Source organism: Haemaphysalis longicornis, unplaced genomic scaffold (genome assembly GCF_048455015.1).
Source record: "Haemaphysalis longicornis isolate Haplotype H1 unplaced genomic scaffold, Haemaphysalis longicornis Haplotype H1 scaffold_13, whole genome shotgun sequence".
In the NCBI taxonomy this organism is placed as follows: domain Eukaryota; kingdom Metazoa; phylum Arthropoda; class Arachnida; order Ixodida; family Ixodidae; genus Haemaphysalis; species Haemaphysalis longicornis.
This window is the reverse complement of record NW_027526233.1, coordinates 65,136,895-65,158,741: the sequence shown is the minus strand read 5'-3', so window position 1 is coordinate 65,158,741 and position 21,847 is coordinate 65,136,895. Positions and strand designations below refer to the sequence as shown.

Sequence of the window (21,847 nt, the reverse complement as noted above, 5' to 3'; positions counted from 1 at the left end):
ATGATTGTCCCCCCATTACACATTGGAGTGGATGTAGTCATGAAATGACTGAAGATATGTATTATCAGCATTGGATGGCCTAAAACTACACCAACTTTTGCGGTTTTGTCTTTGAGATACACGTTACACCACAATGCTTCAACATCGGTGGCATCCGGCATGACAGAAAAGCGTATTCCTTCTTTGAAAAGGAGTGCAACACCTTTTCGTACGATCGCATAACCCGGTGGGACAGCGTCACGTCATTGTCATGATGATGACGATGATGATATGCTAGTCACAGAACGAAGATAGTTTCTCAAGGCTGCATTGCCACTAAGCAAGGCTGGCTCCTCTGAATTGAAATGGAAATGACTGCAGCTAACTTGCATATGCTGCCACGTACACCATTATGTACTTGTTCTCTAAACATTCTGCTATTCCAAGTCAACTGCTCCAGGAATGAAAGACAAAAGTTATCTAGCAGTTGAAAGCCCCACACTGATCTTTGCCCACAACCTTTTGTAATTGGCACAACTGGCCTGACTAGTTCATGTCCATGATTCAGAGCTGAACTGTCGTAGGCGAACTGCCCCGATTTTTTTGTGTGCGTAGAAGGAAAGCCGCACCACCCTCACTTCTGCGCACCCTCTCCCTTCAACCGCCTGTTCACCTCCACCACTTCTTATTTGGATATAAGATGGCGCATGCTGCTACCGGAAAACAAAGGCATCTTCCCAGCAAAGCATTTGCATTTCGAAGTGAGATCAAAGCAAGCTTGGTCTCTGTAAGCTGACTTTCCCACATTGTGTGCTGCAGAGTAAAGCCTACTTGTAAAAAACAAGAAAAGACAGCAATGGGCGCGAACGAAATTGGGCTGTGGACGCGAAGCATAAGCATGATGCCCGACAACCCCGAATAACGCGATATGGAAAACGCAAGACATTGGCGTGGCTGCAATCCTGCTGAATGCTTCCCTGCTGCCACAGTGTGGTTTGTGCAGGAGTCTGTGGCGAACCACTAACCCACAAACAGCTCCGCTGGTGACCCAGCTTCCCAGAGTGGAATGACGCTGAAATTTTTCTCTCCTTGGTGCCCTTTTCTTCTGGTATGCCAATTCCTTTTTATGTGAATTAAAAATGTGAAGATTTAGGAATCGGCGGCTTGAAGCCAACTGATTGATTTATATTGCCAAATAACCTCAACTGACACGTTTATATTGTTTCATGACGCCCGTTCTGACCGTCTGCTGTACGTACACACTACTCTGTGCATGCTCGCATGCAGTGCACTGGGACGCGCTCAGCTGTAGTGTACAACCATGCTGCTCTGCAAAACCCCTCGCACCACAAGTGTACCCAATCCCAGCACTCACAGGTGAACTCGTAAAGCAGTCCCTGTCAGCGTATCCTCACCACGACTTTTGTTCCCCTCAGCCCATCCCCCTCATCCTTCCCACTCCCACAGCCTCAAGCTTCCCCCCAAACGACGTACAAACCAGCCCAGAGACCGCTGCCATTGCTGTCAGATGTTTCCGTTTGCAAGGGAGTACAGAGCTCCATCGTGAACTGGGGTGAGTGGCCTCGTGACCCAAGCCCGTTCCCCGGCACTTGTATATGCCAATCCCCTGCTCACCCAAATTGCGGGAGGGGACTGCAGGCGCTTGACACGGGATGTGGGGCTCCTTGTACCTCTCACAATTCACCCGTTGTTACCTGCCTGCGTGTGCAATTTTTGAAGTGAGCTGAGAAATTGTCATGCCACGTCATTTCTGTGGGCCCTACATAACGCTGCTTTCGTGACCACCTGTTTCGCTCCCGCCAAACCAAGTGCGTAAGCATACTGTCTACGGGGGGACACTGCTCTTCAAGCAAATTCTTTTAACTCTCAAGTAAACAATGTGAAACTTGCCAGTCTTGCCGCTTTTTCCCCACCGATTTCACCCATGCCATTCTTTTTTGAGCAGGTCAATTAGTCCCTAAGATAATTAGAGACAGCCATATTTGGAGGAACGTAGACAAAATGGTTTCAGTGATAAAACTGTAAATCTTCACATTTTCCAATATTACGAACCCTCTTGAATGCAACAAGAGAAGCTGTTTTTTTATGCACCGCACGGAACTAACTTTACAGCTCATTAAACTGTGGTGCTTGAGCAGGGCGTTCAAAATGGCTACTTGCCACTGGTGCCGCCACAGTTTAACAAGTTGTAAAATTAGTTACATGCGGTGCTATCACTGTCGTTGGGGTTTTGCGCATTGCCATGCTTTGGTCCCCAGAAACATAGCGGTAGGGTGTTAGTCTTTCCCGCGGCTGCCCCACCTCCCCAGGCATGCCCATTCCCTCGTTCTTCCGTGCACTGCGCCTATCCGTCGCCATTGCAACTTGCAACCAACTTTTCTGGATGGCCACCGTTCACTGCAGCCACAGTTTACGTCACGTCGGCACCGTGAAAGCAGTGCCTGGCTGCTCTTAAGAGAAAAACACCGAAACCATTAAGCATGAACGAGCAGAGCATTCGCGGCTGGCGGAACATGCAGTGGCAGAAGAGAGAGGAGTTCTGCAGGCAGAAAAATGGAGCACTTCCTGATGTTGAACAGGACCTGACAGACTGTGTTCGAGAGCGAGGAGCCGTGCGTCTTGCAGTCACTGTTAAGATGCTGCAGGTAAAGAGAGGCAAGGAAAAGCGCTCCAGACAGAGACATTCCGCGAGTGGACTTCAAGGCAAGCAAACACTGGGTGTCTCGTATGTGCTGCATGCCATTTCCTTTGCCACAGAGGACTTCAGTGTTCCAGAGCCTGAAGAGACTTCAGAGCCTGAAGCGACTCCTGCTGGACGGCTCAAACGGGCCTCTCCAGCGATGCTGTGCTCATGGATTGGTGACATTTTGACGCAGCAAGATCGTCCAAGTGCTCTGTCTTGAATGCCCCTGACGGCACCGAAGACAACATCTCCAACAGGGGCGACTCTGACGGACAACGGGGAGTGGCTATGCGAGTAAATGTTTCCGGCTACACTTTCCCTCGGCTTCTATGCGAATCAAAACGTTTTTCTCCTTGTTTGCGATTCCCAAATTAACATCTCGGACTAGCATATGCGGGTTCAAGCTGTAAGCGCATTTGTACGGTAACCTGAACAAGCCCTCCGCTAAGGCGCAGAGGGACAAACCTTTGCTCGGCATGCGCAAGATTACTGTAGAGCAAAAATGGAGAGGGCAGAGAGCTCACCAGGCGAAGGCAGGTGGTGGGTTGCGCGAGCGACCGTGCTGCTTGTGCAGGTGGAGCTCACGTAGGCCACATCTTCGTCTGCACCACCCAACGCCAACCGCCAAGCCTGTCCAGGACGTCTGTCTGCAGCCCCTCCGGGTTGCACACCAACACCTGCTGCAAGGACAGACACGGAACCGCTAGAAGGGGTTGCTCAGAGAGGACAAACTGGAAGTTTCGTGCTTGCCAGTACGTGGCTGTTCCTACGCAGAGCACAAAGAGCATGCCAGTGCAAGTATTTCGAACATGGCACGAGTTGTTTGCGTGATATTGCAGGCTTACAACTGCTGATAAACTGCGCCACGCGTCAAGCGCAAGCTCGTTTAACAACACTCGCACAAGTTGCAACACGTGCCTGTGGCTTCGGAAAAATGAAGCACTGCATCCATTGCCGCTGTTCTTTGAGGGGCCATGAAGGGAAAATGCACGTTTGTTCACTTTGCAAGAACTTGGCAACTCAGTCAGCTACAATCTCAGGTATTTTTTTAACGGAGAAAATGGAAAACCTGTTCTGAGGCTTTCAAGTTTTGCCCTAGACTGACGTGTTACGACAGCAGTGACGTAATGCAGGCCAGTAATGAAAACTTGCCTATCAGTGTGTCAACGGCAAGTTAACACTCGAACATCGGCCAATCATGTCTCTTGGCAACGGCTTATGCCAGCGGCTGCCAGTCGCACCAACAAGTCGGCGACGTCACAGAGAAAGTGCCAGAAAGTGCCTGGATAGTTGCAACTGCTGCATTTGATTTGGACAATATCTTGATTATTTGTTTGAAGTTTGCAATAAAATTGGTATCATTGTTATCGGGGCAAAGTAGTCTCTTTAATAAACCAAACCTGCATTTCCTTTTCACGGCCCCTTTAAAGGAGCCATGAAGAGAAAACACAAGTTTGGTTCATTCAGAAGATGGACTCGTTAGAATCATACTGACACCACTTTTAACGTAAACTTTGCTCAAATAACCTACATAATTAGGAAAAAATGAAATGGCCATGCGACCTACCAGCTCATTTCCCGCAACAGAACCTATGATGTCATACCGGACAGCTTTGCGATTTGCGGAGGACGGCGAAAGCAAACGCAAATCAGGCAGAGCTTATAAGCTTGCCGAACGAGCTATTTGCGCTTAAATTTAGGGCACATTCTTTTGAAAGCCCTAAGAATGGTGGGACACACAGTGGAAGTTATGAAAGCACATGTAAACAGAAGTACCGATGCGTACCGTTGTTGGTACTGTGCGCACTATGCTTGGTTTAGCTGCACAGCACTGCGGGGCTTTGGTGTTGTCTCAGAGGACACTGGCCGATTGACGCAAGCAACAGTGTTTTACGTGACCACATTTGTTGAGCAAGCACTATGTTTCACTAAACAATTATTTCCTCCCTGAACAAAAACAAGCCAGGTTTAAATATGGTCAAAAACAAACCAAAGGCAGAAAATGGCTTGCCACGGTATGGTGGCAGCATCTAAGTTCTGTAACGGCAAACAAGGCTTCCCAATCGGCTGCAGAGCAATCGGTTCTCGTGATATCATTGCAGACCATGAAAACGCATGATTTAGCGGGAAAATCAAAATTTTAACTTAAATTAATTTCTCAGTGAATAAAGCATCGTTTGCATTCGGACAAGCGCTGGGGGCGCTACAAAACACGAAATCTTTCCAATACCACAAACTTGTATTTTGCCTTCATGGCTTCTTTAAGGGTGGACACTTCTCTTAAAACAGCTCCTTTTAATTTGAAGCTTGCCACTCGCGGTGCTTTTTTTCCACTGATTTCAAATGTGCCATTATTTTTTCAGCTGGTCAATTAATTCCCAAGATAATTAGAGATAATTAGCCATTTTTGGAGGAACAATTGACAAAACAGAGTTGGTCATAAAACTGTAATCTTTACATTTTCCAATACTATGAACCCCGGTGAATGCAATAAGGGGAGGAGGAATAAACGTTTAATTGAGCAGTCAATGTTGTTCGGTTGACCGCCAGGTGGGGAACCTCCTTAGACCAGGAAGCCCTACGTCTTGGCAGCCTGTCTCGCCCAATCTACCAGATGTTGTTGGCAATCCTGGTTGGAGCTGGTATGAAATGTAGAACTTGATGAATTGCGGTTTGCAGTTTATGAAGCGTTGCCATGCCCGCTCCGTCCTCGGACGAATGCCGTCAAAGACATTACACAAGTTTGGTTTATGGAAAAAGCCGCTCTGTCCCGATAGCAATGACTCCAAGGGTATCGCAAACCTCAAACAAATAATCGCGACTGGCAGCCACTGGCCTAACTAATCCCCCTCCAAGAAGCATCCCTGCACAGTTGCCATGGAGCCACCAGTTCCGTTTGATCCCATCGGCCAAAGGGCAGTTACCACTCATAACTACATCTGTTGCCGGCCCATACCATTACATTTGAAAGTTCTCCCATATTTCTTGTTTTCTCTTTTTTTCCCCGTAAAAAAAACATCTTTCATGGCTAGAATAGAGCCCACTGAGTTATCGAGCAAGAACTAGTTTTTTCAAAAGTAAAGCGGGTTGTATTTTGTGCTCATGGCCCCTCAATGAGTAAGAAACTTCAAAATTTCAAGTGAAAATATCAGGTACTGCATTGGATAAGGCGAGTCGGGGCCGAGGTGTAGTTTTTAGTAACGTTGACAACAAACTGTTATACAGCACACCGTCTTTTTACGCTTAAAAACCTTCATTGGTGGCAGTGTATGTTGTATGGCTAATAACAGCACAAAAGTAAGCGAAGCTGAATTTGCCAAATCTTAGCGGGAGTTACAAAAAACATTTTCCATCATGCTACAACTAAGGGCTGCTTCAATATGTAACTACAATGTTATCAAAGCACTGGCCCGGGGCTTGTGTGAGGGCACCTAGCAATTCTCTCAGAGCATGCCCACATGGAGCTCCCTTGCCCAGAGGTTTAGGTTGAGCTACAAAAAGGAGATAAGATCATTATGGTACAAAAAGTTGCAACAGAATGGGAAAGCAGTGGGAACAAACGTTTTGCTTACATTGCCTGAAAAAAGTTGGGTGTGATGATGTGACACCGAAAATGTATTCTGCTGGTCCCTCCAGTCATTGAAAAGCGGCTACACGTGCTGGTGGCTGGTGTGACCAGCACCTTGCTGCAAGCGTTGCCAACAAGTAATGCCTCTTGGTTCTTCACTCATGGAACTATACTGAGATGAACGCTCTTTTCGCCTCACAAGTTTCACACCAGTAGCATTCCTCCCTTCAGCTAACACACACCCGGTCAGTCCACTTGTTTCACGAATAAAGGCATACGGCTGTTGGGCTTTGTTGCACAGCTTCTGTGGCGTGCACCAAAGCCAACCTGCAGGGGCATGCTGTGCAGTGAAGCTTTATATTTTGCAACTTTTGCAGCAGAGGCAGCCTCTGTGGCTCTATTATATTGATAAACCTTGAATATGTGAAAACTTTGACGGGCAAAACTGCCCTGCAAAGCGGGCAGCAAAAACTACTTGTCAAATGCTGCAAGTTTTGAGTATTCGCAGAGCTATAGCATATACACACTTGTTAGTGGCGAGTTATTGGAGAGAAAACTGGGTTTAACCAGATTTTTATAGACATGATTAGAGGATATTGAACAATGCTGGGTTTCACCTGAAAATGAAGGGCCCTTGTAACAGCACCACTGGAATATGCCACTCCTCACACGCCCACATATTCCCAACACCTGACACCGTTGAAAACTTCATACGAGTTAAAGGCTACAGACCAAAATCATGCCCCCTTTCACACACTCCCACTGCCTTCACCTTGTGGCATACTGGGTGACCCCATCATCATCGTCACACACTGAGGGACAACGGTACATTCCAGTGACCTCCATCCACCTCTGGCGTCAGCTTAGTCCCCTGTTTGCCCTCAAATTTCTTTTAGCTCACCCACCAAAGCAGCGCCGTGGCTAAGGCCTTGGCTGCTGAGCCCAAGGATACGAGTTTGGTCCCAGCCACAGTGGCTGCTTTTCTGGTCAAGGCGAAAAGCAGAAACGCCTGTGTGTCGAGACTTCAGCGCGTGTTAAAAATCCCAGAGCTGGTGGAAATTTTTCCGGAGGCCTCCACCACGATGCCCCTCATAGGCCTGGAGTAGCTCTGGGACGTTAAACCTGAAACTCTAAACCATCACCAAAACCAATTTTTCATCCCAGCCTCAACCTGAAATTGTCGACTTCCCTCCACCCGTGGGTTGTGCTGCTTGCGTGGCCAAGCAGCGATTTCCCGTTTACATGCCTCATCTGCAGGGGTGAGACAGCCCAAAGAGATTTCGGGGCAGTTTTTGGAGCAGCGAAATGTCGATTTTGGAGCTGAAGAATCTTGATTTGGACCAGTTAACGACATTGATTACGTCGTCTCATGAGCTTAAAAAATCATTTTCAGCAATTTCGGGGGTCAAGTACACTTTTCAATCAGTTTTAAATACAGAGAACACTGAAACAGCCTTACGTGAAAGTGTTTTTTTAAGAGTCTGAGTGTCACAAAGTACTATTGGTACTACCTTTTTACTAACTGGTGATAGTATTGCGTTTCGAAAACTGCCGTTAACATAATCAAATTTAAGGGCTCTGCAATTATGCCGTGTTTTTTACCCTTTGAATGCTCAAATTGACATTTCTGTAATCCCAGGCTGCATTTTACGAACAAGTGTAGTCACGGCCAGAGTTGAGGTTCGAGCTATAGCGGTCGCATAGCCCCCACCAGCCTACCCGTTTCAATCCCCCGAGGCGCACGTTCACCCCATAGTCATTTGAGTAGCGTTATACTATGTTTAGCCAACCAGATTTTGGCATTAAATTTGACTTCGCATACATCAAGTGCTATTACTCGCATGCTATGGTAACCATGCAGTCCTGCGGCTACTTGGACACTGCCTGAACAGGTCGCGGCGCCGCACCACAGCCCGTGACTTTCGTGTCGACCGCTCCATTCCCGAGGCTCGCGATCTCGCTTCGAAACACAGCAACAACTCGGCGTTTTGTAACACCGCAACGGGCCAAAAAGTTCACTTCACGATCCCAGATTATAGACACGCGCACCGCGTTTCGCCCTCAAATACAAATCACGCCGAAGTCGTGGGCATCGCATTTCAGTGAATTTCTTTTGAGCCGCACAGCTTCTTGTAATCTGGCACCAATCTCAAACCTTATCCCCGCGTTAACATCACTGTTCAGAGCCACAACAGACAGAATGAATAGACTGGAACCCAGCTGATAGCGTAAAATAAACCAAGGAAGATATTGACGATGCGCACTGAGCGCCTGAAGTATCCAGCAGCAGCAGCCGGATCAGGTGGCGGTCATAGGTTTGTTGCCACAGTGATGCCCAATCGGGAAGGACGTCTCAGCGAACCCGGACGGAAAGCCAATTGCGTTTTAGAAGCTATCGTTTGCTTCGTTTCAGTCTATTAATTTGTGCTGTTTCTGCGTTCGCAATTGACCGACGATAAAACCGGTGACCGGGATGTGGGAGTCTTTATTTTCCGCTGAAACTGACATGAGCATCAAAATCCGAGCCTTTCAGACTGTTTTGGAGCAGTTTGGCGCATTTTTCGCAATTTTCATGCTTTTGGAGCAGCTTGGCGCAGGAAAACAGCACTGTATCAAAAATGCGCAAAATGCGCAGCTGTCTCACCCCTGGATCTGTCCACCTGAGTGAGGCACAAAAGATACCACGTAAAACCGCTTCCGCAAGTTCCACACCAGTGGCAGCACAGCGCAACCACCCCCAAGGAAGCGATCGTATCTCTGTGGTGCCACATCTGCGCCATTCAGTGCCCACTTGGTGTCAGGCAGAGACGAACGAACCCCTTCACAGCAACTGCTCCTTCACTTCAGACGAGTCTTGCTGCACAAGCCTGTCCGACTCATTTTTCAGCCAGTGTCTGACTCGTGTGCCACTAACCTCTGCTGCTATCATTGTTTGGAAGTTTCTCGTCTCAGTCTGCGCACTTTTCAGAACTTAGTGTTCTTTCCTTGTTCCTCTTAAAACTCCACCACTCCTGAACAGAATTGTCCCAAAGGGGGGAACACTGGGTTCCCAAATGCAACAGGAACACAGCAAAAAACTATGAGGGAAGCCAAACACTTTTTATGGTGCAGTCAAATGTGAAAGCCATAGTGCGCACATGTGAATAAAGCGACAAGGGCAGTGGATATGGTCCCAGTGCCAGCAAAGAGCAAGGCATCACTCCCAGCGCCCTGGCTCACAGGTGGCTGCTAAGCTGCTGGGTCCGAATGAAATGGCCCGGTACGATCAGCACTTTTATTTGGCGTCAGCACTTCTTAAAGAAACTCTAAGGGCTTCTTTTTTTTTCAACTAAAAGACTCCATATTTTAGATGTGACTGCATCTCATTCACCCGCCTTGTCCATGCAGCGTCGTCGGCGTTGTTGTCGGCATCCACCCCTCCCCCATTCTCCTCACCGCGCGAGCTGCGCTCTCCGCCACTCACCCCCTCTCCTTTCCGCTGCCCCTCTCTCGCGAGGGGCATTGGATTGGATTCGAATGGATTGGCTTGGATTGGATTAAAGTGGATTGTGTTGCGTCATAGCCGCGACAGACGCACTGGCGCCGGCGCATGTGCAGTACTCTCTCTTCCGCGATCTCCTCTCCTTCGGGCGCGCTGCGCATATAACCGGTGTGCCGCTCTCCGGCGGCCTTTCGGTCGACGGTTGCTCTCCGCTTGCGCTTGAACCCCCTCAGCGTCGCATCACACCAGGGTTTCCGCGAGGGGAGGTGGGCGTAATTTTGAGCTCTCTCAGCTTTTGTTCGACGGGCACTGGCAAAACACTGCCAGCATTCAGGGGATTCCTCTTGAGATTCTTGGGGAAACCCTGAAGGGACGCAAAAAAGCACTCACCACCACATGGCAGTGTTGCAATCACAAGACAATGAAATCGAGGCTTCGACGGACGCCCGTCTGGTCGGGAATGACACTGAAGTACATAATAAAGAATACGCCTGTTAAGAATTCCTCCGTTCTCGGAAGGCGGGTCTAAAGTTCACACATCGCTGACGGGGAAGAGCTCGGGAGGACCTTGAGGCCCCGGATCATGGAGGCCCCGGATCAAGTAACCGAAGACGAGGATCGGAACGAAAAGCGGCCGCTGTTTACACCATGCGGCGCATCCGACACCATGCCACTGACCCCGGACGGTGCGGCGCCAGCGAGCGACGTGTGTTTATGTGTGTGCGCGCTTGCAGACGAACCGACGCCAACCATCGCCACTTGAGGCACCGAGACTCTCCTCTTTGTTCGTGCCCTTACCCTCTTTCAGTAGCGTATACCTCTGCGTATAATAAAACAGAGCTTCAAGTGAACCCATACTGTTCGCATCGTTCCTTGGAGATCTCCTGCGCGCGCGGCACCAGCCGCCCCGTTAAGTTACGCGCAGTCGAGCGGGAACTCGCTAATATCTAAAGGCAAGTTCACGCCTGCAGTTTTCCGTACTGTTTTCGACAGAGAAAACACTACTCAACATTTTTGGTGCCGAAACCCGGGAGAAGTCGACCAAGCGACACCGAGAGCATCATGGATCGACTCCAGAGAAAGCAAGCAGCAATTCGCAACAGCATTGACAAGACCATGGCAACCGCCAACGAGCTACTGCAAGCGTCACCAGCAGCGATCGGTGAGCTGGAAGAATTGTTTGACTTGCTTATCCAACAATATGAAGAGCTTAGAGTAGCTAACGAGAACGTCGAAAAGAAGATAGACATCGACCAGCTTGATGAAGAATTGGCCAGCTGTAGTGCGTACGGCACAAAAATAAGCTCGATGAAAACAATCCTCAAAAGAGCTATCAAAATGGGAACAGCTAGCGACATTGCCCCGGCGGTTTCATCGCAAGTTAACCCCAGTTCAACGAGTAACACACAGTCCTCGGCTCCCGCGTCAAGTACGACGTCGTTTCAATCACAGGAGGCAACCACCAGACTTCCGAAGCTCGAAATTGCAAAATTCAACGGAGACGTGCGCTCATGGCCGAAATTCTGGAACGAATTCGAGTCGACAATCCACAAGAATTCAGCGCTTCCAGCCATTGACAAATTTAAGTATCTCTCAAGCTATCTGACAGGACGAGCTGCCGCTGCAATCGAAGGCTTTACGTTGACAGACAGAAACTACGAGATCGCGGTCAAAACCCTTTTGGAGAGGTTCGGCAAAGATGAAGTGATCATCGAGGATCATATGTCGCGGTTGCTGTCGATTCGACCCGTGCTGAACGTCGAGGAAACAGGGAGGCTGAGGATGCTGTACGATGAAATTCAGGCTGGTGTCCGAAGTTTGGAGGCGTTGGGCGTGCCGCCGAGCGGCTACGGAGTGCTGCTGCTCACGGTCCTCCGAAAGAGCATTCCAAAGGAGCTTCGCTTGGAGTACTGTCGCAGGAAGACAGCTCGCAGTGATGGAACCGAGGATGAGCTACTGAGTTTTCTAGACTTCCTGCGAAATGAAATCGAGAGCAGAGAGAGAGCAGAGTACGGTACTTGTCGGTTTCAAGAGTCTCATTCGCCACGAAACAAACAGAACCGCATGGGAAACGACCAAAAGCAGGCATCGTCGTCAGTCCTGTCAGCGTTCGCGAATAAGAAGGAAAATGCATGCGCCTTTTGCAAAGCACGTGATCACCTGACAGCCGACTGCCAGGCGGGTGTTTCTCCCGAACAAAAGAGCAACATACTGAAACAAGAGAGACGTTGCTTCAAATGCACCAAACGAAACCATCGAGCAGCCGAATGTCGTACGGCAAAATGGCTCACTTGCGCGAAGTGCTCAGCTCGACACGCCACTGCTCTTTGCGGCCTCAACAACAGACCCGCCCAGGAACCATCGAGCCAGGTTGCGGCCCCGCCAGCGCCTACCGCACAGTCGTCACTTCAGGTGGCAGCGACGGTTGGCGCTGTCCGCATTATGCTGCAAACTGCTCAAGTTTGGGCAGAGGGACCTCACGAGCGATCCAAAGTGAGACTCCTTCTCGACGGCGGAAGTCAGCGCACATTTGTGAAACAAGAACTATCGCGACGGCTAAAACTCCGCGTCCTGGGAGAGGAAAAACTGACAATTATGACCTTTGGCAACGAGAGGCCCACTGAGCAAAGAAAATGCCGCCGCGTCGAGCTGTGGCTGCGCAACCAACACAGCGGAAACGAAGTCCGAGTGGAAGCGTTGGAGGTCCCTCTTATTTGCTGCGACGTGATACCAGCTCCTGAGATGACCACCGTGGCATACCTTAAAGAACAAGGAATGGAGGTCGCCGACTGCTCGGTCGATGGGTCCCGTCTCGACGAAGTAGGACTCCTCCTAGGAGCCGATTATTACTGGGAGGTGGCCACCGGTAACATCAAGCGCCTACAAAGCGGGCTCGTCGCCGTGGAGACGGTTTTCGGATGGACGTTGCAGGGAAGTGCGTCAACTTCGTCATCCGCTGTCGCCTATCACGCCAGCACCGGGGTCTTGCGCGTAACGGTAAGCGCCGACCTGGATGACGACAATCTTTCCAAGCAGCTAAAATCATTCTGGGAGCTGGAGCACATAGGCATTACGGACAAGCCAGATAACACCCACACCGAGAAGCAAGTGCTACAGGACTTCAAAGAAAACGTCGCTTACAAGGACGGTCGCTACTGCGTTGCCCTTCCCTGGCAAGAAAACATACACGAGCTTGCGGATAACAAGACGACGGCTCTTGCGAGGCTCTCCTCTCTGACTACAAAGCTTTTGCGCAGTGAAGGCACGGCTGAGGCCTACGACAGGGCGATGGGGGACTACCTCCTTACCGGACACGCTGAGGAGGTTCCCGAAGCGGGTGAGTCCCCGAGGGGGCCTGTTTATTACATGCCGCATCGCGGCGTAACGCGCCCGAGCAGTGAAACTACCAAATTAAGAGTAGTTTTTGATGCTTCGTCAAGCGCACCAGGTCAGCGATCTTTGAATGAGGTACTATCTGCTGGGCCGAACCTAAATCCGAACCTGTCGGATATTCTCATTAGGTTCAGGATGCACAATGTGGCCATCATGGCTGACATTGAGAAGGCCTTTCTCCAGGTTGGGCCTGCGGAAATGGATCGCGATGCACTACGCTTCCTTTGGTACGAAAGCGTTCCCAGACGGGGAGAAGTTCTTCCTCCGATCAAGGAGTATCGAATGACAAGAGTGCCCTTTGGAGTTACCTCTAGTCCATTTCTGCTCGCAGCTACCTTAAAGCACCATCTCGACTCTGTGTATAACTTGTTTCCTGCAACATCAGAGATGCTACGTGACCACTTGTACGTGGACGATCTTGTAACGGGAGCTGACACCCTGGAGGAGGCGGAAAAGATTTGTCGAGAATCACAGGAAATCATGCAGCTAGCTGGCATGAACCTCCGTAAATGGAAATCGAACGAATTCAAGCTCGAAGAGGCATTGTCGGAAACAGATCGAACCCAAAGCGGATTTTCCGACGTGACGATGACAAAAATTCTTGGAGTCGAGTGGAGGCCAGAAAGTGACGATTTTGTGTTTGAGATGAACACGCTGATTGACTTTTTGAGCAAGCGACAAGACACGAAGCGATTTCTTCTGCAGGCATCTGCACGCGTGTTTGACCCCTTTGGCTTCCTCGCGCCAATTTCGACTACTGCGAAAGTAATGTTTCAGAGCCTGTGGGAACGAGGGACAGACTGGGACGAAAGTCTCCCGCCCGATATAGCTGAGACGTGGGACAAGTGGTGCCACCAGCTGCCTATGCTGAGGCAGATCGCAACACCTAGGCTGCTCGCTCGTGACCTCAGCCATGCGTGCACAGAAGTGGAGCTCCATGTGTTCTGTGATGCCAGCCCAAAGGCATACGGCGCTGTTGCTTATGTTAAAGCAAGGACAGAAAATGGATGCACCACGGTGACATTGTTGATGGCTAAAGCGAGAGTGGCTCCTCTCAAGCGACTGTCACTACCGCGACTGGAATTGATGGGAGCCGTTATCGGCGCACGGCTGGCAAAAAACCTGACGAAACAGTTGGGAATTGAAGGCATGACAGTTCACTGCTGGACAGACTCAACGATAGCCTTAAGCTGGATCAAAAGTTCCGCCTCCAAATGGAAGCCTTTTGTTTCAAACCGAGTCCAGGAGATACAACAACTGACCAATCCCGCAGTGTGGAAGCACTGTCCCGGAAAGGAAAACCCCGCAGACATATTAACCAGGGGTATCTTACCATCAGTTTTGGTGAATGCTAAGCAATGGTGGGAAGGGCCAGAGTGGCTCAACAGAAGCAAAACGTACCCCGCCTTCGAACCCTGCCTTGCTGATCCCCAACTCTGGCAAGAAGAAATCAGAACGCCGGTGCTAAACACCATAACAGACGGCGAACCAGCTGTTCTGATAAACCTAAGCGAAAAGAGTTCCCTCACTAGAGTGCTTCGGACAACAGCGTGGATCAAGCGCTTCCTCTACAACTGCCAAACCTCTTCGGAGAAAAGGATGGGGAGCCTGTCAGCCGAAGAGATGACCGAGGCGGAGAGGTACTGGCTGAGGATTTCACAGATGGAAACATTCGGAAATGAAGTAAGGACCCTCAGTGCATCCAAGCCGCTCGACCGAAAATCCCCGATAAAAGATTTGAACCCGTTCCTAGACAACGAGGGACTGCTACGGGTTGGAGGTCGGCTGCAAAACAGTACAGAGCAAGAGAGAACAATACATCCGATCATTCTGTCTGCGAGGCACCCTTACGCTGGCCTTCTGATACGCGGGGAACACAAGCGGCTTCTACACGCAGGAGTACGAGATACGTTATCCCACCTCCGTGAGAACTACTGGATCATTCGTGCAAGACAAGCCGTGAAATCAGCCATAAGACGCTGCGTGCCGTGTCAAAGACAGAGTTGTCGACCTGCCGCGGAAGCTCAGGCCCCGCTACCAGCTGACAGGGTGACTCAGGCGGACCCCTTTGAGGTTACGGGTGTAGACTTCGCGGGCCCTATATTTTACACGGACCAAGGAAGCATGCGGAAGTCTTATATAGCGCTCTTTACTTGCGCTACAACCAGGGCGGTACACCTAGAGCTGGTAAGAGACCTCACTACTGAGACATTTCTTATGGCGTTGAGGAGATTTATTGCGAGAAGAGGAATACCGAAAACTGTGTACTCGGACAACGCTCTCACGTTCAAGCGAGCCTCAGCGGACCTGAACAAAATCTTCCACGCCATCAAGGGAAGCGACACTCAGGCATACCTAAGTGACCATCGAATAACTTGGAAATTCATAGTGGAAAGAGCAGCATGGTGGGGTGGTTTCTGGGAGAGAATGGTACGTACAGTCAAGAACGTTCTCCGAAAGGTTCTTGGAAGAAGTGCACTCGACTACGACAGCATAGTAACCATTCTCACTCAGGCGGAAGCGGTTGTCAATTCTCGTCCGCTCACCTACGTGCACTCTCAGGCGGAAGAACTCACGCCTTTGACCCCGTCGCACTTACTCATCGGACGTAGGCTTACAAGTTTGCCCTCCCCCGGCGGTAATATCGTAACGACATCTACGAAAAGTACAGTCACAAGGCAATCGCAGCGACGCAGCGCCCTTATGGATTTGTTCTGGAGACGATGGAGACGCGAATATCTGCTGGAGCTACGTTCGGCGCACTTCGCAGCGGGGCTCCCGCAGAAGAGCGTCAAGGAGGGAGACATTGTCTTGCTCGGCGAAGATAAAACACCTCGCCAGCTGTGGAAACTTTGCAGGGTGGTTGAGACGTTTCCCGGACGAGACGGAAAAGCTCGGGCCTGCAGAATAATTCTTCCTAACAAGAAAGAATTACGGCGGCCAGTTCAAGCGCTTTACCCTCTGGAGCTGTAATAAGAATGAGCAGAGGCTCATTGGGGGGGAGGATGTTAAGAATTCCTCCGTTCTCGGAAGGCGGGTCTAAAGTTCACACATCGCTGACGGGGAAGAGCTCGGGAGGACCTTGAGGCCCCGGATCATGGAGGCCCCGGATCAAGTAACCGAAGACGAGGATCGGAACGAAAAGCGGCCGCTGTTTACACCATGCGGCGCATCCGACACCATGCCACTGACCCCGGACGGTGCGGCGCCAGCGAGCGACGTGTGTTTATGTGTGTGCGCGCTTGCAGACGAACCGACGCCAACCATCGCCACTTGAGGCACCGAGACTCTCCTCTTTGTTCGTGCCCTTACCCTCTTTCAGTAGCGTATACCTCTGCGTATAATAAAACAGAGCTTCAAGTGAACCCATACTGTTCGCATCGTTCCTTGGAGATCTCCTGCGCGCGCGGCACCAGCCGCCCCGTTAAGTTACGCGCAGTCGAGCGGGAACTCGCTAATATCTAAAGGCAAGTTCACGCCTGCAGTTTTCCGTACTGTTTTCGACAGAGAAAACACTACTCAACAACGCCGACCACCAGAGTGTGAACAAGGCTCCCGTTCGGGGCGCCGAAACGTCATTGTTTTATTTTTTCTGGTGGTCGGCGTATTCTTTATTATGTACTTCACAAGACAATATGCGTTTCCCCTTTGGGTCCCCATTTGTAGTGTCACTTTGGGCAGTCCATTTCAACCACTCAGTGTTCTAGTGGCCACTCATCTCAACGACTCACCTCATCTCAGCCATCCAAGCCAAGCTAAGACCAGTCAACGTCCAATTACCTCTGGTCCCGCCTTGGCCGTTGCTTGGACTGGAGAAGTCGGCCGTGAAGGTGCCCGGCCACTTGGACAGATTCCCGGGTGACACGGCTGGCTCTCCTGTGATGACCAGATCACAAGCACCTGCACGGGGCACAACCAGTGTAGTTGAAGAGTGGCCCCAGAACACTGGAATCAGAGGTGGTGTGCACTGGCTTGTCGGACCGCACAATGTTTTCACATTCCCAAGAAACTGAAGGTGTACTCAGTTTGTCACTTCTGAAGTACATCAGTAACTGTGTTCCCCGGTTAACTTGGATTTGATAGCTCGGGTCGTAACTTTATAGCTATTTGGCACATTCGGTTGCTCACTCGAGACTGACCAGTGGAATAAGTTATTATAAACGACCCGTAACACATTAGAGAGCAACAAACCAGGTCAACCTTCAAGGTTAAGGGCCCAGGCTAAGCCCTATACTCCCCATGCATTCTTGGCCACTTTGTGGTACATTTTTCTCGGCATCTAATATATGTATCTACATAATGTATGTGCCAGTTTCTGTCAAATTTTGTGTCCTTTTAACTGTAGTACAATTAGGGACATCCATCGAAAATTCAATTGATGACTTTTTGCCCGTTAGTACCTAAATTTTGGCATTATTTTAGTACTAAAAATTACGTAACAAAAAAAAAAAATGGTTGCGTGCATATTTTCAATTCCAGTACAGTAGGTATGACAAGTTATGTAGATGATAGGGAAAAAAAGTCAGCTCGTTCTGGAAAATGTAGGAAATAATGGTACCTATGTAATAAAAAAAAGTTGTTTTGAGATAATTGAGTTTAAAGTGAAAAAAGAAGTTAAAAACAATACTTTTTTGCCAAAAATACCACTGAAACATTTGTTTAAAAAGCCCCAGCTTCGTAATGACCGTCAAAGTCATTTTGCTTGCTTTTCAGCCTGTCGTCTGGCCTTCCTTGCGTATTTTGTGCACCATCGTACAGCTCTGTTCGCAAAGTATTTTCGCTTGTGGGCAACGTTTTAAAGCCACTTGATGGCGGAGTTGCGCCCAGGTTTTGAGCCGAATGATTTCAAAATGCTGGCTCGTGCATTGCTATCAGCATTAAATGAAACAATAGCATCCAATGTTGCGATCTTGAGAGTGTGAAGCCCAAAAAAAGACGTTCTTTCGTGCGTGGCTCCGAAGGACAAATGTGGAAAAAAACGTGCAACAGCGTCTCTAGATTGCCCTCGCTGAAAAATCAGCTACGCAATGGTTGCTAAGCAATTACTTAATACAGCTGGCTCCAGAAGAGCGTTTTGATCTGGAACTGCAAGTGTTTTTTTGATGAAAAAAAAATGACAATAAACACAGAGAACATCTTTAAAGAGGAAGTGGTCACTTACTACTTGCTTATGAAAAAAAAAAAACTGTTCTTGAACGAGAAATACAACTTTCGAAGAAAAGTGTGAATATGAAAAATGCGCACAAGGAACTGAACTTCCCTAATTGCGAATAAAAAAAGTCTTTTTTTTTTTTCCCCCTTACCCAGTGCCCTTAATGGTTAACGACATGGCAGAGCTGAACTAAAAGTGGCTGTGAGGTGGACAATAAAGTGACCTCAGTCAAATTCTTAGTGTAGTCACACATCCTGTTCCATGGGGCAGCGCGGCACATGTATGCAGCAAAGAACACAAAGCAGGCACTGGGAGCACCCCAACGCTGTCCGCCCCGGCCTATAGGGACCGGGCAGCTGGACGGGTGGCGCCACCACTCGGCGCTCCCCTCGTCAGTGGAATGAGCCGGTGCATTGGACTACACAGCCTCCCGTTGTTTTTGTCGTGTTTGTTTCGGTGCTTTGTATGTTTTGGTGGCGTTGTGAGCAGACATGTGAGATTAAACAAAGTCTAAACAGATGTGTTGGGTTCTTAGATGCAGTTATGACTACGTAAACTTGTCGGACGCGTCTAAAGTTGGGTATCGGCTGCAATGGCATGAGCGCTTTTTGCAGCGATCTGCGCTTGGCTCCACCCGTTCTGAGTACGAATAAAACTACTATTATTAGTATTATTTTCTTCTTAAATGCACTCACGGCTACGCAAACTTATTGGATGCTTGTAAGGTTGGGGAAGGGCTACATTGACACGAGCGCTTTTGCAGCGCCTGCGCCTGGCCCCGCGCGATCTGAGTAGGAATCAAACTATTAGCAATATTAAAATTCACTTCTACCACTTCAAATTATCTTCACTGGTTTCAATGAATACGGTTTCCACGCCAGCCTTAGACCTGGGATACCTCGATACGTGTGCTTTAAATAGAAAGGCACCTGCATATGAGACGGATTACCGTGTAGCCGTAGAAATGTTGCGATAGTTTACAGTTTCTGTAACCGTGAGCTTTGTACCTTCGGTTTTGGTGAGCGACACTGTGACAGCATGGGAGCCTGAAAGCCGAAGTGGAAAACCCACGTTTCTGCTGGTCATTTTATCAAGAGCCAAAGTTATTCACCAACTCAACAGCCCAAGCTAAAAACCATCCCTCCTCCCCTTCCCGTTTTACCCCCTGCGTAGAATAAAGGCTGGCACCGATAGTTAAAAAATGTGGCAGTGTTAACATCAGCCGGTGTTTTTTAATGTTTAAGTATTCTTTACAGAGTACCTAAAAAATCGTGTAATGCCTGGTGAAGACACGAAAAACGAGCGATTAGTTGCCTCAAATATGGGTGCATGAGCCCGAGTCCTCCACCACAGACACATTTCTGACACACTGGAAAAAGTTTAGATTTGGAGAGGGGGCATGGAAGTTCAAAATTAAACAGCAAACTCATCTAATGATTATGATGGTTGAACACAAAGCTTTCTTCGTGCGAAATCGAATGGGAAATGGTCAAAGTCAAAGACGCTGCGACCAAAAGACCAAACTGCGTGCTGGTCAAATTCGACGCTTAACTAGTCAAAGTTTAAATCCAGAAGGCAACCAAGGAAACCCATGCGATAGAGCTTTGCGATAAACCATCATCGTCGTTAGACGGAGGTGTGCATGATTTTTCAAGCGTAGGTGGCAGCTTGTAAACCGACCGCAGCATTCAGTTGTGAAGCTGAGTACAGGTTTCGGGCACCCTCCTGTCTTGCGTCCTTCAGTCACGCAGGAATTGGTTTTTGAAAAACCATTTACCAACTAGCCAGAAACCATTGCAATTCTTGTAAAGCAATGCTTCTCCACGACAAGCAATAACATTCTACTATCATGCGTACTATCATGCGGTATTTATTCTATCAAGAAGGATTCCCGATGACTGTAGTAAGAGCATTTCTGTGAAATTAAACACGTTTCAGCCGTAGGTAATGAAGATACGGAAGCGTCATCCGTAACAATTTCTGTTTTGAGGTAAATCTTCGAAGACACCCTGCCACTTTGTCTTTCGCTTGTGCACGACGTCGGCGCCCTTTCGTCATCAACTGCCAAAGGCCTTCACCGCAGCATTCCTAGATCGGTTGCACACACCGGCTTTGTGGGAGCATTTAGCGGGAATATACTCCTCGATTCGCAAAACTGCATGCAGGCATGAAAAAATTACATGACGCAACGAACTTTCTCTTCCAGTTTGATTTCCAGCTTGGCGCATTGAGCGTCGTCTGCTATTCGTAAATACTGAGTATGGGCGTAAATAACACACATGGCATACCTTGTAAACGTCACATCCACACTCAAGATTTACCGATCTGAAAAATGCACGTGGGGTTACGTTCGCTTTGCAAGCCGCACCGCAGAAAAACAACAGAAAGCCATGCACAACTACGCTGCGCTGACCGCCACCGGCATTCCACTGACGAGCGGTTCGCCACGGGCGGCGCTGTTCGCTGAAACGACGGTGGTGCCATGCAACGGCCGCCCGGTCCCCATAAGCGCCTTGCGTGTGAGGCAAAGGCATGGCCAAAGCCAGCGGCAAGAGTAAGGTAAGCGACTCACCTGCGTCTCCGGGACTGTGAGCTCCTGAAGAGTGGGCTCAAGCACAAGCACCAGGTGTCCTTTGAAGCGGGGCAAGCGGCCGTGTATGCGGCAGAGAAGGCCACCTTGCCATGAGCCTCCTCTGCTCAGCACCTTCCAAAGCTGCAGCCCGTCGAGCTGCTGCGCGTCACGAGAACCACCACATAGTGTGATGGTGCCCCAGTCAAAAAAAGGGCATTGGACATCCAATATGAATCAAATGGTTCCAACTGGACACATTGACCTGTTCTAATAGGACGCGTGCAATGGACCGACTGGACGCTGAATTGAAACATTTGACTTGAATGCTATATCCCAACAGGACGTCCAATTGGACCTATTGACTCAATTGAGTTGTAATGGGATCTGAAGTGAGTCTAATTGGACTTAATGGCACCAATGCTCGGCTTTTCCGAATGACCGGCAGTAATATCCCAAATGGTCAGCTCAATGACCTACGTTTCGATTTCAGCTTCAAGTGTCTCATCTTTCGGCGTTGCCGACGAACACGTAGTTGACGAAGAGGCCCGGAGGCGTGAGACGAACGTTGTAGGGCGCGGCGAGGACCAGCGTGTCATCTGACGGGCCTCCGAGAAGCGTCTGTCAGCATAGCGTGGGGAGACCCGAACGTGCTAGGGTCCCCGGCTGGGCTCCACTTCGGACTTCAAAAGGAGACGCAGCGGGGCCCGAACGACCTTCACCATTAAATGATTATGCGAATGATGAGTTTGAACTCGGAGCGGAGGACGTGCACGAGGCAGTTCTTTCGCCGTTGAAAACGCAGCAGCTTCTTTGCATCGACACGTAGCCTGGTATCAACGGGAGATTCCTTCGGCATTCGTCCGAACTGTCGCGTTGTCATGACTCGGCAGTAGAGTAGCTTCACGTCTGTTGGTTTGATCTGTTGTTTCCGACTTCAAAAACAGGTACTTTCTAAACACAAATCAGAGTTCGAACAACGTTGCTCGTAAACAACTGTT

General features: G+C 49.3%; 1 protein-coding gene across 1 annotated transcript in view; it reads right to left on the bottom strand.

Annotated features, from left to right (window-relative positions):
• Positions 1 to 21,847, bottom strand: part of LOC144163870 (uncharacterized) — a 36,763-nt gene that overhangs the window by 14,551 nt on the left and 365 nt on the right. The window contains exons 2-5 of the mRNA XM_077694548.1: positions 21,368 to 21,467; positions 20,850 to 20,873; positions 16,906 to 17,025; positions 3,208 to 3,363 (exon numbers count right to left, since the gene is read on the bottom strand). Coding sequence (XP_077550674.1) covers positions 3,208 to 3,363; positions 16,906 to 17,025; positions 20,850 to 20,873; positions 21,368 to 21,467 — 400 coding nt within the window. The remainder of the gene's footprint in view (positions 1 to 3,207; positions 3,364 to 16,905; positions 17,026 to 20,849; positions 20,874 to 21,367; positions 21,468 to 21,847) is intronic.